We start from the raw sequence: 16,234 nt of genomic DNA, 5'->3' as shown, positions 1-16,234 counted from the left end.
GTAATGATTATGCTGTATTACTCTTTTACTTCTGTATTTTACTTGTTTTATTGTCTGTAGTGTTTTGGGTTTTAGAAAAGCGCATTATAAATAAAATGTATTATTAAATAAAAAAAGACCATTACCCCTCTGTAGGGTGATGTGCACATATTTTTCTGGGTCAGAAGTGTAAAATACCTGATTTCTTTCACCGGAAGTTACAGAACAACTATCTCCCTCATGGAAAAAGCTACAGTACGACTAAAGGATGGACAGAGGAAACTGTCTTTTCCTGTTGTTGTTCAATCAGACCTTCCCCAGTCACAGTAAGGTATTCTTTTGATTTCTTTCTCTTCCAGTGCTTACAATGGGTCACTATAGCTATTTGCATCACATCCTATTCTAAAGAACAGAAAATAATAGTTCTGTTTCACATATATTTATAGGCTACTTGCAGTTGCACTACATGAATGCATTTGACTTACATACATTAATAATCACAAAAAAGACACAAAAAATGGAACAATAATGGCTTTTCAACCACAAAGACCACATGTAAAACACAACATTAGTGTCAACTCTTTCAATTGCCATGATCATATGGAGACTTATCATAAATCTCTGAAATATTCGATAAAGCTGTCAGCTACCAACAAGAGTACAGTAGCCTACTCTCAGCTTTATGTAACATATTTGACCATGTTTGAAACAAGAATTCCACATCTTTTCCTCAAAGATCAAGCACAGAAAATGCAAAGAAAAAGTCTGGGGCCCGTTCATAAGACACTGTAAACCAGAGGCAGAACATGAGGACCAGAAGTCTTGTTTATTTTTGACCGTGTTCTTTGAAATGCTACGAACACACTGCTACATTAGCTGCCCTGCAGAGATTCGCCTTTGAAGTCTTTATCGTGTGAGGAGTCAAGGGAAAAGCCCTCCGAAGTCCGCAGAGGGCCCGGTCCGCACGCAGGCCTCCAGCAGCAGCTCTTTCCCTGTAGTTGTGATGACTTCCTCCTGAGAATCGACAGATGTTGCCATTATCCAGAGTGCTGTGCACTCTAGCGAGAGTACAACATTTCTTATGCACTTAATGCCTGAAATCATCGCATGCTGTGTCATTTATTTTACATATTCAAAAATGTGTCAAATGTGTCCTGAAATAGTGAGGGCAGCCTTGTTTCCAGCACTGCTATGTTTCAGGTCAGGATAAATCTGAGTTGCTTTTGTATTCATTCTGTGATTGCTATTGAATTCTGCTTGTTTTTCTAGCTGAGCTAAACCCGTTGTAATTTTCATATATATGTTGACAGGTTCGCTACAGCGTTTTTAAATTTATTTTTACCATATTGCAGAGGCGTGAAGCAGGAACGCTTGTTGACAGTTGTACAACGTCGCCTGCATTTGCATGTAACTAATGTCAGAGATTTCACAGCTTGTGACTCCAACTTTGACAGCATTCCAGACAGTGAAATATGTATCCATGGTTACATAGGGGAGGGTAAGCTGAAGAGATATGTGAAGGTAAGCTCTTAGTTACTGAACGTTCCCCTACAGATTAGGTTAAGAATCCATTTCTCAAATATTGTGATGTTACAGCACATTTCACAAGTTCACACTTACATCCAATTAGAGGGGTAAAGTTTAATGCATATTTGGCGTGCTGTCCTGGGGAAGGGCTCCGAGTTCGGCCCCCGAACCCAGAGTAGGCCTACTCCCCCGTATGTAAGTGGTTAGGACTAGAAGTGTGGAGAAGAGGTGGTGGAGGGATGCTGCTAAACTGTCAATGGATTGAGGTAAGACTGCTGAATCTATATACCGCTTATCATTGATTGCTGAGTGCTCTCCACTTGTGTGTTTATCTGAACGTGCTCCTCCCGAACTTTGTTAATAAAACATCATTTAGAGATCTAGAGACTTTAAGACTGACCAAACTTTAATCCTGCACATGCTGTCATGTATCTGGGCATCATCTCCTCACTCAGTGAAAACATTCTTCTGGGGAATAAAAATACTAATATTTGTAACTTTTTCAAACTGTCACACACGCTTCACAACTTATAAACGCGCATGACAGACATTTGGCATAGTGTTGTGATGGGCGCTTTAGAAACACTGCTGAAGCTTTGTTCGAAACAAGACATTGATGTTTTTTTTGTTTTGAATCAGTGAGAGCATTCTGAACTTGTCAAGTAAATAATTGCAAACGAGACTCAAAGCTTCGAAACATTTAGATTTCCGATGGTTTGTCACTATATGGCACTGATGTAGAGAAATCATGTGTCCAATGACTTTAAGTAATATCTGGTAAGTTTTGCAGGTTCAGTTCAGTGTTAGGCTAATAAATTGAATGAATTGTATATAGGCTAGGCCTAAAAACGTGTGTAGGCTACAAAAAAAGGGAGAGTGATAATGGTTTAATGTGTATTAGTCAAGTCCTTCCTAAAACATATAAAACAAGCACTGGACATTGAAACTCAAATTACACACTTCATAATTAATGAGATGACTACTGAAATGTTGTAATGTAACACATTTTGACCAGCAGGTGTCATCAGCATGTGTTTCGAGCTCTTATATATTGTTTCGAGCGCTTCAAAACAAAAAGATCCGTTTGATCGATTCATTAAAAAAAGAACCGATTTAAAAGAGTGATTCGTTCATTAATTCACGAATCGAGCATCGCAAGTTGTGAATCTAAACAAAAGACAGACATTCATCCATTCATATTCAATTATAAGAGAAGTGTGGACATTCATCAAAACATCTTTCCTGTCCCACAGAAGAAGTCATGGAACATCATGTGAGTAAATAATGACAGAATTTTCAGTTTTTGGTGAACTATCCCGAAAAGTGAAGAGGAGAGATCAGGATTAGGAAATGGGGCGATGAAGGCACAAACTTGTGGCAGCAGCATGAAAATCACTCTAGCGTGCAGTTATGACATTAGCCTACTTTGTAGGCAAAAACGAGTTTGCATTTGAACACTTCTGGTTCCATCGGTTTCCAGTCTTTCGATGAAGACCTTATTCAGTGTCCCTGAATTTAATAGATTTAGACTATGTATTAGGCTACATACATTTAACATTTTAAAATTATCATTAAACAGAGTCATGCTATGAAATGTAATTTTTTCTTAATATTCCGTATGCAAATCAAAGGACATTTGTTTATAAGAAATGCTCAGAATGTAATGTCAAACATTAATTTACCGCAGTACCAACAAACATTTGTCAAAAGCCAATTTTTTTTTTTTTTACTTCTGGCAGCTGCATTTAGGCTTCACAATTCATAAAAGTTGTGTTCATCTGTTAAAATGATCTTGATGGACAAAACGTGCAAGTATCATATATTTTTGTTGATCACATAGCTTGTTTTTTTGCGATAATCCAAAAGCCTATGGAATAACCCTGTTTTTGTCGATTGAACCAGTGTGATGCTAATTGCGGGTTTGCCTACAAAGTAACGTCATACCTGCACCACTCTATTCAGAGGCCGCATCCTTGAAAGGACACACCTTCAAAGGCTGTGAAGGTCAAATCGAGCATTGTTAAATGAGACGGTCTAGTCTGGAGAATTGTTCTTGTCACTATAGCAGGAACTGTAACAGCTACTGTTAACAAGGGGCAGTAACGTTTGTAATGGACTTTTTAAAAAAAAGTTATATTCATCTGTCTGAAAACAAAACAGGGTTCACAGCCTATCAAAATATGTTGACATAGGTCCATTTCTGTACATAATTAAGAGTGTATAAACTCACATTTGTATCATATATGTTGAGAGCCAAAAACTAAGATTTAAAAGTGTAATCTGGGATTTTCTCTCAAAAAAATCCTGTTGTCACAGACACGCAATGAATTCTGGGGAAGTCTACGCTGCAAAGGATCCATCTGTTTTATCCTTCATTGCCCAGGAAACGAAGGATGTATTTCTAGGCCGCATTTGAAGGAGCCTTCAAATTGGGACAGCCTTTGTCACGCCGCTGTGACACAGTCTGCCTTCGAATTCTGCCTTCAAAGAATGTAGCCTCTGAATTGGGACACTGGCTCTATTTTCTAAACTCTTGCTAGGCCTTATTGTGAATGATTTATCAAATAATATGAAAATTATTTTTCTATTCTTTTGGTTGGTCTACATTTTTTTTTAAATCTTTTGCATTCTTGAAGTAAAATTCCATTTACCCTTATGTCTCACAATAGCGTTCTAAAGTTGCTATTCTGCTCTCTTACCTTGTGGAAGTCAATGAGGTCAGCAAGGGTGGCATGACGGTTTTGGTCCACACCCAGAAAGCTGTAATAGTCCCCAGAAGCATCGATAAGGAAATGCTTGAAACCGCTGGCTGTGCGATAGGACAGTGTGTAGCCCCATATCCTTTCACTGACCCGTACCAAGAAAGAGCCCTTAGCAGAATTCATAAGCAGTCTTTCTGAGTCCTCTCGAGAAATGATACCTTCAGGATAAACATACCAGTCAACTGTCAGTGTAGAGTCAATTATAATTCAAACTCCGCAAAACATTCACATAGTTTTTTGTCAACTGAAGCACCTCAAAGATCCTGGCTTGTTTACCCTTGTGTAAAAGAAATACACTTTAGCATACTTTTAAAAAGAGACCTTATTATGGAAATAATATACTTTAAAATAATATACCCGATAACTGAGTTTTAATTGCATGTTATTTGCAATTAATTGAAATGTATTATTTATCATTTTAATTTAATGCTAATTGATCTTAAGAGTATTACATCTTTTTATGTAATTTCATCATTACTTCTGTTGTCTTTGAAATATGGTTAAAGTGTACAGCCGAATGTACTGAAAAGCATTAATGGGAAAATACATTTAATGTAATTTCTAGTTTCTAATCATGTTTTTAATTGTAATTACACATTTGTAATGACGTTGAATGTAATATTAAATGACACACTACAGTTAAAATATATAATCTATAACCAAGTAGGCTACTTGTGCTTTAGTATGTTAGTGAACACATCAAATTAAGTGTACTTGTTTAAGCATGATAAAAAAATTACTAAAGCAATTATTTAAAATGTGTTAAAGTAAAACGTTTCACTTGACATTATTACAAATTGCACTTTTCAAAAGTGTACTCAAGTGTGTTAAGAAACAGCCATGAAAGTGTACTATTTTTAAGTGGCCTTTTTATTTTATTTCATGTGTGCACCACAAATGCACATTCGATGAGCACACTTCTTTTTCACAAAGGTAATGACTTTTAAAGAGGAGTTGTTTAGGTATTTCAGCATTGTTTCCATTGTAATCTTGTTATCTCTGTAATAGAGTCACCAGGTGCCAGGTAGAAAGTGGTATAGTATGTTTTTCCATGTATCTGTACCAGCATTGTTGGTGTAAATCTACACCATGGCTTGTGTATGTGTGTCAGTAAGGGTATGAATGAGTGTGCATGGGATCTCTTATCTAGATATGCATCTATTCAGAATCACACAGACTGATGTGCGGCCCACATTCCGTTGGAATTTCCGACACTCACAAGCCTAATAATATGCTCTCTTGTCATTTAACCAGGAGTCACACACTGTAACCCAATCAAACATGACAAAGCTGCAGGACTCACAACGCCAGTAATTAGCCTAGCAAAACCTTTGAATTATTGAGTACTCCCTTCAATTTCTCTCTGTCTGTCCGTGTACAAGAAGACGCAGACACAACTGCTCTCCATCTGTTGGCCTGCCAGTTTCTGGTTTCAAAACAAGGCTGCATATTCCATACTCCATTTCTCTCTCCTTGTGGATCTGGGTGACAGTGTGTACAAGAGGGTAAAAGGGCAGAGCTCTGTTATCTGCTTGAGTGGTGCTAGCATCTGTCTGGGTTGCTAAAACTACTCATGTTTCCCACTTGCTTACGGCACAGTAATCTTCAGCCATGTTCTGCAATTAATGTCGACATTGGCAAGCTATTCATGTTCCATACAGTTTATCAGGTGATAATGGATTTTAATGTATCGTATAACCGGAGACACCAGAGAGGTCATTATGAAACCTTACCATGGAACCATGGGGCGATAGTATTGCCGTTCCTTTCATGTCCCGCCTGTTTTGGTTTCTGCTCTTCAGTAAACCAGAGAATAACCAACTCCCTGGAACTGGGTCGTGGTGTCCGCAACCATGCAGGGCTAATGGGAAAGGAGAGCGCTAATTTACAGAACCACACAGTTCTTAATATGGTGCATAAACCTTTAAAAATACAGCTTAATCCAGCCTAAGATGGTTTCCTGGTCTCCCAGCCTGCCTAAAAATGCCAGGTTTTGACAGAGCAGCTGAACCAGCTGAGCACCATCTTGGCCAGCTAGACTAGCTTAAACCAACTTGGCTGGTCTGAAGTGTTTCCTTGGTAGGGAAGTGTTGCACACACGTGTTATGGATTATATTGGTACCATAACGGTTGTTGTATGATCAGACATTTTTTACATTTTGATATCAGTTGATTATAAATACTGTTAAATGTAATCTTTTGCAAATCTCAAAATAAATAAAATAATGCTGTCCATTATAATTTCTAATGCCTAATTTCACTTTTAGAATTTAAAATGAATGTCCTTAAAGTATAGTATAATCTATATTTAATGTAACATACTGTTATTTCTCTACATAATGGTTACCTGTCCATTAGTGGTTGTGTTGTGGTTGTACTATGCCTGCGGCTTTGTCTGCGGCGGGACAAAGGAGGTTCTGCACGTTGAATGCCGGGCCTGGGTTTGACTTCATTGCTTGAGACAGGACTAGCAGATGGTTCAATGAATGTACTGTGTCTCCGGTGGGATTGTTTCTGGAAGTGGCCACTCAGGCCAGCCACGTGGCCTTTCTCTATGGCCCGTAGTGACTGACGCTTATACTCATCTCTTGCCCAGCGAGCCTTCCTTGTCATCTCCTCATCAGCTGCTTTGGAGCGACGTACTAAAGAGGATGAAGAAGAAAGAGTAGATGGTTAGATTAGAAAGGACAGATAGATTGGATACAAAATCCAGCTTTTATAATCCTGGTAAGTGTGCTTGGAAACATGGTAGCTGGTTTCTAGCTGGTCTAAGGTAAGCAACAAATTAGCTTGTCGTTGGTTTTACCAAAACAGTTTTTTTTAAACATGGTAGCTTATTTATTTAATCTCTATCTATCTATCTATCTATCTATCTATCTATCTATCTATCTATCTATCTATCTATCTATCTATCTATCTATCTATCTATCTATCTATCTATCTATCTATCTATCTATTTTACACATTTACACAACAGGCTGAAGCTCAGAGAGGTAAAGAGATTCAAATTTTGTAGATGCTAAGAAGAAACATAAATAATAAACAGAAAAAGGGTTTGACAGATGAAAATGCATACATGAAGAAATAACATCTTCACTCACATTGTTCCTCCCACTCTTTGTCACGTTGTTCATTTTTTTTTTGTTCATGCTCAAGGGACATATATAGCTCCTTCGCTCTTTTTTCCTCTGCACGTCGTATCTCCTCCTCTTCCCTCTGCCTCTCCTCTTCCTCTTGTTTCTGCATGAGAGTAATATAGAAAGTTTTTTTTGTGAGATAGAGAGAGAGGGAGAGTGTTGTCAAATCATATGCACCTCAGTCTTTACTTAGCCTCAGTGTGTTGTTCTAAGTCTTGCAGCACTAATGAATTAGCACCAGTGGCTCATTAGCTGTGTTGAAATGGAAATCATTTGGTTGAATAATTAATCCTCGAGGACACTATAACATGTTGCAGCATGGTTGTTTGAGATACTTAAGCTGTGTAATTATTGACATAAGGTAATTACCAATGAGGCGTTATCAGAAAATAGACACCCCTTGACTAGACCACTGGAGTCCAAAAACTTGAGTGCAGTTATTGTTCATTCTGTTTAGTAGGCCTACAGAGTTTGTTTTCTTTGAGTTTGCTGACATGGTTACTCTATATTAAAGTGCCTTTTCATATAGCTGAAGCACATCTTACTAAAAGCTAGACAACTACCCTTTTCTTTTCACATTTCTCCACTTTTCTGTCGTGCCTCGACAGTCTTTTAAAAGATTTCTTAAGGAGTATTGTGAGAGAAACACTTCAAAGTTGAATGACTCAGCACTTTCCAGTTAGAGGGATGATATGTGGGCTATGATAAATGAGCTCTTTAATATTTGACAAGTTTCTTTAGAAGGTCTCATTACCAGGCCACAAATCAAGGATAACCATCAAGGCCTCTTTTGGAATCTGCTGTAATAATTTGAAAAATGGTCATGCCTCCACCTTTGTCTGCCCTGACTCCTCCTACGTACTGCCGTTTTATTTTTCTTCCTCTTTGAAAAGATAATGCAATCAGTGCAATTTCTGTATAACCAGCCTTGCAGTATTAAAGATGCCTTTAGGATGTAATCTTCTTTTTAAAATTAATTGCTTCTCACTTTCTTGCAGCCAAACAAATTCTCGTTCTTATTAAGTTGACATGCTTTTTGGCTTGTAGAATTATTAAGCATCTAGATTTTGGGTCAATGACATCATTTTAAATGCATATTCATTTATACAATAGGCAGGCATGTAATGGTATCAAATTTTCATATAAAGTACTATCACGATTTGCAAAAAAGTGTTGTCATTCTAATACAGATTTAACATTTTTTTTCTTATAACAAAAACAGCCCTGAACATTTAAATACAATAAAACAATGCATAAAAAATATATAAAAGTAATCAAATGCACTCTTAAAAATAAAGGTTCTTTATTGGCATCGATGTCAACACAATGAAGAACCTTTAATAACCACATAACCTTTTCAAAATTCACAAAAGGTTCTTTATAGTGGAAAACAATCTTTAGATTATTAAAATGTAAGAAAAACATTATTTTAAGTACTGTTCACTGAAAGGTTCTCTAGCACAGCTGTGAAAAATACCCTTTAGAACCTTTATTTTTAAGAGTACAGATTAAAGTGCAAAAGAATTAACAATAGGCAACATTTTCATTTTCCTAAGCACTCTTATTTGTCATTGACCCCTTTTACACTATAACACGACTTCTACTTTTCACAACATCAACTAAAAACAGCATCAGCTCTGTGTAATACATTTTCTGTTCCATTTAGCCTAAAAGTGGGAAGCAACTAAGACTAACATGACAAACAAAAGTACATACATGGACTGTTCTGGAGAACTAGAAAAGCACTCAGCCCTAGTTTTTGTCGTTGATGCAGCAAGTTGCTCTCCTGTTGGTTTCAGATTGAGTATTGATTGCCTGGTTGTTTTCCTCATTGTTCTCTGTCTTTCAAAGGGAGATACAGAGAATAGAAGTACAGAGGGCCAACCTCAGCAGTCGTTCCACACACTTACCTAAATAATTTACAGAGAGATTGGTGGAAAACAACATCCACCAAACGAATGTTGGGCCCTAAAGGTGTACATCAGTGCAGGTCTCCAACAAGTAATTGATCACTTGGATTGTTTTGTGACTCCCACTGCTAAGTTAGTCCCCTGACTCTCTAGCAGATAGTTTGGATCCTTGTGGAACACGGGCAACCATTTTCGTCCTGCTGAAGCCAATTAGTGCATTCTCATTTTGCAGCACAGTTAGAAGTTTGAGGGGTTTGTTGATCAATCACCTTTAGTTTTTCTCGTATACCTTCCTCTTCCTGTTTGGCTGCCTTTCTGTCCTCGGCTTCTTCCTTCCACTTTCCTGCAACTAAACGTGCTTTTTCCTTTGCAATGGCATCTCTGAACTTTTGCTTTATTTCTTCTTCTTTTTTTCGCCTTGGAAAAAGCCACAAAATTAGGTGCAAAATCTTTTTCAGAATCATTTCTGTATAAACAAAATAAACCTTATGTTTCCATGTTGCATCCTAAAGCAGGATGCCTGATTTCTAAATATGTACAGCAAAAGATTTTCTTTGGACATGAAATCAGTTTCTAATCTAGTCGAAAGATACAGATAAACATCATCCAATTGCTCACAATCCTCACCACAGCTCCTGGGCTTCTAGCTGAGCCTGTCGCCTGGCTCTCTCCTCCATCAGCTCTTTGACAATCACCTCGTATGGTTTGTCTCCAGGGGCGTCCCCCATAACCCAGACCCACACCTCACCATCTTTGCCCTGCAGCCACTGAACACTCTTCCTGTTTTCTGGAAACCGCGATAAAGGCAGATGTGAAAACCAGCCCAGATGAACTCTTTCAAAAGACAGTTCACCCAGAGATGAAGATGCTATTGGTTAATGTTATATGTAAATTAAAGCGTAAATGAAATCTGTTTATATATGGAAAAAAGACTCTTTATATGATAAACAGGTGTCTTTTCAGAAGACTTGATGAAACCGCTTGATTTATATAATATTTACGATATCAGTTTTATGGATAATGATGAAGAAAAAATAATGTCACAGTACATACTGAAATTGCCTTTTCCGCTAAGGATTTGACAAAGTATATTGAAAACTAATGATGATGAAATATGATGAAATATAACAAAACTATCCACCTGTTAAGTTGTGAGGTAGTGAATGTTTTCGGTCCAAACCTCTACGTTTCAATTGAGAATAGCAAACATTTAAGATAAGCCTTAAAACCTCACGGTATACACTCCAGTCTCAGGACTATCCCGGACACCAATGTTTTAACGATATGGACTAAAATTCATCACTGTAACTGAAATTTCATTATGTATATAGATTAGAATCACAAATTCTCAGCTACAGCACACCCTGAGTGTGTATTAGCACCGTTTCTTGTTTGTTTTTGGGATTTGATAGAGTGTTTGGACCCGGAAACGTCAAACTTAATATGATTACGTATAGGGCTAGGAAAGATTTCTTTGCCAGACCCACCGTCTCTCTCCTCGGTCAGGGGACTTTCCCAGCTTCCCTCTTTGCCCTCACACTCCGTCCATCGTCGCACCTGCTCCTGACGTATTTTGTAGAAAAGAATCTGCCTCTGCTCCTCATTAAGTTCAGCCAGAAGCTCTGGATCTACAAACATGTCTCTCAAGATCTGTTGCATCATTCTGAACTGCCAGAATCTCCTCTCCAGGAACACGCTGGGAGAACTGCCAGATATATTTGCAGCAGAATTCTTTGAGTCAAACAAGGTGAAGCGTTAACTATCAGCATGCTTGCCTGGAACAGCCTGCAACGTTTTACACCTATAAAATGCAACTGATTCTTCAACAGCAAATACCCTGAGACAGTAACACAGTTCCCACCTTATTTATATTGACTTTTATGTGTTAGGCACTGTTGGTTTTAGAAGAATTTCTTAGGTAGTTGTGGCAAAACATTTTGGAGGTTGTGTACAGAATACAAGTCACAAATATACTGTTCAAAAGTTTGGAATCACTATAAAATGTAATGAAATAAAATTGATCCAAATGAAAGTAAAGACATTTAAAATTATGGCTGATGACGGTTTCTATATGTGAATTAGACACATTCCTGAAACAACATATTTTGTTGATCCTGGAACAACATTCCTGTATGAAAATGTAATCCTAACTATTTCGTTGCGCGTCTTGATTTTTTGAGTTAGACACATTTCAAGGTCAAAACATGTTGGTGATTGTGGAACAACATTCCTGTCCAAAAATGTTGTCCTAAACCTAACCCTACCCATAAGTTATCCCTAAAATTAGTGGGAAATTATACACTCTAAACACAAATGGTGCTATATAGCACTAAAAGTGGTTCATTGGCTTGTAATCATATGGGAACCACTTTAAGTGCCATATAGCACCTCACCTTTGTCAAATGGTGCTATATAGAACCATAAGAGCACCTTAACCACCCCAAAGAACCGGTGAAGAACCGCTGAAGAACTGCTGAAGAACCGCTGAAGAACCAAACTGGGCTTAACAGGTTCTTAAAATGGCAGTGGTGCTATATAGCACCATTAGCACTGCAAAGAACCCCTGAAGAACAGCTGAAGAACCACTTTTTTTTAGAGTGTAGGTGAATAACACTGATGAAGCACCTTGGTTGTAAGCCTAAACTTGACAAAAGCTTTAAACTTGTCCCTCAAATCTGATTGGTTAATTTTACCATCATTTGCCACCCAGTTCTTTCGCATATTCTACCCTTTTATTTTTATTTCTCATTGTCAGATGTTGTATTTACTCTAAAAAGCCCATTTCTCAGAGTCTTCTCTTCACTAATGCAGATAAAGCTGGTCTGTAGATTGTCTGTTCAATGAGGCTGCCAGCTGAGCTCCAGTCAGGGGTCTCTTTCTCAAATTAGAGAGTCCGATGTGCTTGTCCTCTTGTTGATGTGCATCTGGGCCATTCTCTTCTTGTTCTTTTCTGCTTTGATCCAGTTTCTTTTCTTCTTTCATGATATATTTAAGAGGCTTTCTTTCTTAAAATAGTAGACTACAATTTTTTTCCCCCTTAGAATTCTAAAAAAATTCTTACACAGCATGAAAAAACCCACAGGTGCTGCAACAATGTAAAATATGTGAAAAATAAGGTGTATTTTGAACATTTTATGAATTCAAAATAAATGAATTCATTTTAAGTTAAACTCTAATAAATGCTGTAAAAGTTATATTGACATATACAATTGTAAAACATTACCACTTTTTACTGTTTTCGATTAATTAAAAATAACATACCAGTTTCCTTCAAATAGGCCTACATTATGTCTTAGTGATTCCAAACTTTTGAACAGTAGTGTATTTTTAAGGAGCTCATTCCACTCTATTTTTTTAATTGTTCAATATCAGAATACAAGTATCTCACACTCTTATAATACAAGCACCCCCAAAACGAATACAAGTTTGTCTCATGTTATAAACTCTTAACAGAAAATGCCATAACTAGCATTCATCAACACTCTGCTGTCTGTTCCTTGGTCACTCTTTTCTACATTATTCATCTTACTGACCTGCTCTGGCTCCTTCAGATCGCTCGGTGTCCTGCCAGCATGGAGCTTCTCGCTGTGTCATTGAAGAGTCGAGCACAAGCAGGTGATAGCTGATGAATACAGCGGTGCAGTATTGTGTCCCATCAGATCCATGATGAGGGTTTGTATGGTTGCATCTATGTTGTGACGGGTCTCTGTTATGATGTGTGCACTGAAGGTCAGAAGTTTCCCACAGGTGAATGGACAAGGGCTGTTGTCAACCTATAATGCAACTAGATCTCCCTTGCTCGCTTTCTTTTGGTCTCACCTCGGTACACACACACACACACACACACACACACACACACACACACACACACACACACACACACACACACACACACACACACACACACACACACACACACACACACACACACACACACACACACACACACACACACACACACACACACACAGAGAGAGAGAGAGAGAGAGATACTGCTAATGTAATTAGAAACCTCTCTGTTGTCCTATCTAGGGTTCATCTGAGCCCATTGCTCTCTTCATTAAGTCTGTCCTCCTGTGGTACAATGCTAATGCTTTTGCTAGAGAGAACTGAATTATTCTTTAAGCTATTTAAGCAAATTTAATGCTGTTAAGTTCACTGAGATGATCTGTTTGGTATAAATTAGTAATTTGTATCTTTATGTTATATTTTCTCTGTCTTTAATCCCCTTAAACACAGACCAAACAAAGCAAATCCTTGTGACTTTAAGCTAATATCTGTAAATCTGGGAATGTATGCAGGTGTGATGGTGTATTTGAATTATGTCTTAGTGTTTTAATGTTCTCAGCTGGGCACCACAAACAACCACATGGTGCATAATTCTCTTTCTCTCTGTCCTTTTTCTTTCTGTCTCAAGGTTATCGTTCCATTTCAAAAGAACCTTGAGAGTTTTTTTGTACAGCCTCAGTGAATGTTAAATAGTGTTGTGCATGTTTATGCAAGTATTTAGCTTTGATTTTTTTTCAAATAATATCTATATTTTTATTGTATTCAGATAACAATATAAGTGTATTTCTCCTTTGAAACTCCCCTAACATAAAAATATTTCACATTTTTTTTTAAATGAATTAATATTGAATTACATTTTATTTTAATCAGACTGTCTACTTTCAAGTTTTTTTTCGGCAAAGCAATGGCCGACTGCTATAATCAAATTAATTGGATTAAACATTCTAACAATTGATTATTATTAGTTAATGTACATATAAACAGAAATGTCATGACATTTTGAATCATATATGTGTACATTCCATACTTTTCCTTTTTCATCTTTATGGGTGTTATAAATACAGACAACTTTAAAACAATACCAATACTTTCTGGCTGGCGAAAAAAATTCAGACTTCCACACTAACGCTTTCCACTTCAGTACTTTTTAAAAAGTCAATTTATCTCCCAGCAAGCTTAAGCCCCAGGCATTAAGACAGATTGTTTTACCTCCTTGCTCAGCTATAATGACACATGAGATATGGACTAGCAGAATTGAATGTGTGGGTGAGTGTGTTACACCATCTGTGTAATTGTGTATGTGTGTGTATCGCTAGATGGGAGTGGACAAAATCGATCAAGTGCTACTAGACTTGTGGGCCACTGGCACCAGAAGTTCTCAGTACAAGTACGACCCCTTGGACTCAGGGATTTATGTCTAAGCCTTCTTGTTTCTCCTTGAGAGGTTTCATGAAACTCCCATTATTACAGTATCTTGTCTGAATTGATGGGTTTAATTCTGTAGGTTGATCTGAAACAAAAATAGGAAATAAGCCACAACACAACGAAATAAAGAGGGCTCTCGGAACGCGGTAAAGTTAGTTTTCCTTGCCATTGTTCTATAGAGTCGGCAGTCTAAAAAATATATTAACACCACGATTAGTTTTAACAGTATAGCTAACCAATTTTATATCGACATTTATCCATTCAAAATCACTCTCATGCATTATCAAGTTCAAATTCTTTATTGTCTCCCATGGGGGCAATTTGTTGTGCAGCAAATAGTATAATACAAAACACACAATCACAAACACAATTGCCTACCTTGCAGGCATAGTTAAAAAACAATAAAACACAATAAACAATCCATAAATAGTAAATTGATATGTTCTACGCTTCTTTATAGAATTGCTGCAGGTAAAAAAGAGTGTTTGTATCTATTTGTTCTTGATTTTGGGAGTTTAAAGCGTGATCCAGATGGCAACATCTGAAATTCAGGCTGCAAGGGATGCAAACTGTCTGGCAGGATAGATTCAACCCTTCTTAGCATTTGATTCTGATAGAGTTCCTCCAGCCCTTTCTGCTTAGAACCTATAGGTTGTGTGCATTATAGCTGCTTATACCATGGTCTGGGTGAATACTCGATTCTGATTGGCTGCAGGGTGTCCGTTAAAAAGTGATAGAATACACCTAAATAAACCGTCAGGCGTAACCAAGGAAACCAAGTTATTGTTTGTAACTTGTAACTTTAGATTTCGATTGTAAAACGAATTAAAATATAAACTAATGTTTTAAAAATGTGTTATTTGGCAAGTGACCATGGTATAAGCGGGTTAATGCCCTTCGAGGTGTCCATTGTCAGGTTTTAATGGACTTCGGCGGAGGCAACCGTCTCCGCTGCGCGTCGGCCGGTTCACACCTCGCCGTCGTCCATTAAAACCTGACAATGGACACCTCGTCGGGCATTAACCCTTACATATTTATAATCTAGAATGCTTTGACGTGCTACCACAGCGCATGATCCAAAATCCAAAGCTTTATTGTATTAGACTGACTTACTACAGGTGACTTTTCTTTCCAATATCTCCCTTCATGTATTTACAGTAGACAATTATTTTTAGAAAACAACATTTCTGTAATATAACAAAAGTTTTTTTTTCTTTCATCATGTTTCAAAGTATGTAGTATGTTTGTAGTATGGTCCTAGTAACCAGACTGATGTACTACAGGGGAAATTGTGCCAATAGCTCCCTGTTTGCACTACACAATTGTTTTTTTCTTTTAAATAAAAAAAACATTTCTGTAATTCACCTAAAGGTTTTTTTCATGTTCCATCCAAAGCTTGTGGTAGGTTCCTAGTGACCACCAGACTGACTTACATGTGAAATTGTGCCAATATCTTCCTGTAACTCTGCAATTCACCAAACAGTTTTATTTTTATTTATCAAATTATATTTTAATAAATTATATGTTTTAGCCACTTGGTGGAATTGCCAGATGTTCCCTTGGGGATCATGCGCTAGCGCGTCCAAGCATTCTCGAGTATAAATGCACAGCTATAATTCATGTACTATTTTATGTCGATATACAATGGTTACATACTGTTAAAACGAATCGTGGTATTGATATCTTAAGACTGACGACTCTATAG

At 37.4% G+C, this 16,234-nt stretch overlaps 1 protein-coding gene across 3 annotated transcripts; it reads right to left on the bottom strand.

The window, feature by feature from the left end:
• Positions 1 to 410: 410 nt before the first annotated feature.
• sh2d4ba (SH2 domain containing 4Ba) lies at positions 411 to 13,009 on the bottom strand. 3 transcript variants are annotated; one of them, XM_079635383.1, is made up of 9 exons: positions 12,849 to 13,009; positions 10,803 to 10,943; positions 9,943 to 10,102; positions 9,585 to 9,732; positions 7,370 to 7,508; positions 6,616 to 6,910; positions 6,002 to 6,129; positions 4,206 to 4,426; positions 411 to 993 (listed from the first exon to the last, which is right to left on the bottom strand). In XM_079635383.1, the coding sequence occupies exons 1-9, from the start codon at positions 12,907 to 12,909 to the stop codon at positions 901 to 903; spliced, it is 1,386 nt and encodes a 461-aa protein (XP_079491509.1). In that variant the 5' UTR covers positions 12,910 to 13,009; the 3' UTR covers positions 411 to 900. The 3 variants fall into 3 exon arrangements, with proteins under 3 accessions (XP_079491509.1, XP_079491510.1, XP_079491511.1); XM_079635384.1 differs by having other exon boundaries at positions 10,803 to 11,046; positions 12,849 to 12,973; XM_079635385.1 differs by having other exon boundaries at positions 10,803 to 11,020; positions 12,849 to 12,913.
• Positions 13,010 to 16,234: the final 3,225 nt, after the last annotated feature.

Source organism: Phoxinus phoxinus, assembly GCF_949152265.1.
Source record: "Phoxinus phoxinus genome assembly, chromosome: 14".
Classification (NCBI taxonomy): Eukaryota; Metazoa; Chordata; class Actinopteri; order Cypriniformes; family Leuciscidae; genus Phoxinus; species Phoxinus phoxinus.
Note: the sequence above shows the minus strand (reverse complement) of the source record. Positions and strands in the feature narration are given on the sequence as shown.

Excerpts from the sequence above, each read along its gene's own strand:
- sh2d4ba (XM_079635383.1), bottom strand. The coding sequence starts at position 12,909 with ATGACACAGCGAGAAGCTCCATGCTGGCAGGACACCGAGCGATCTGAA. Across the intron at positions 10,103-10,802 it reads CCTGACCGAGGAGAGAGACG|AAAACAGGAAGAGTGTTCAG; the intron begins GTGGGTCTGGCA and ends CGCGGTTTCCAG. Across the intron at positions 7,509-9,584 it reads GTATACGAGAAAAACTAAAG|AAACAAGAGGAAGAGGAGAG; the intron begins GTGATTGATCAA and ends ACTCTCATGCAG.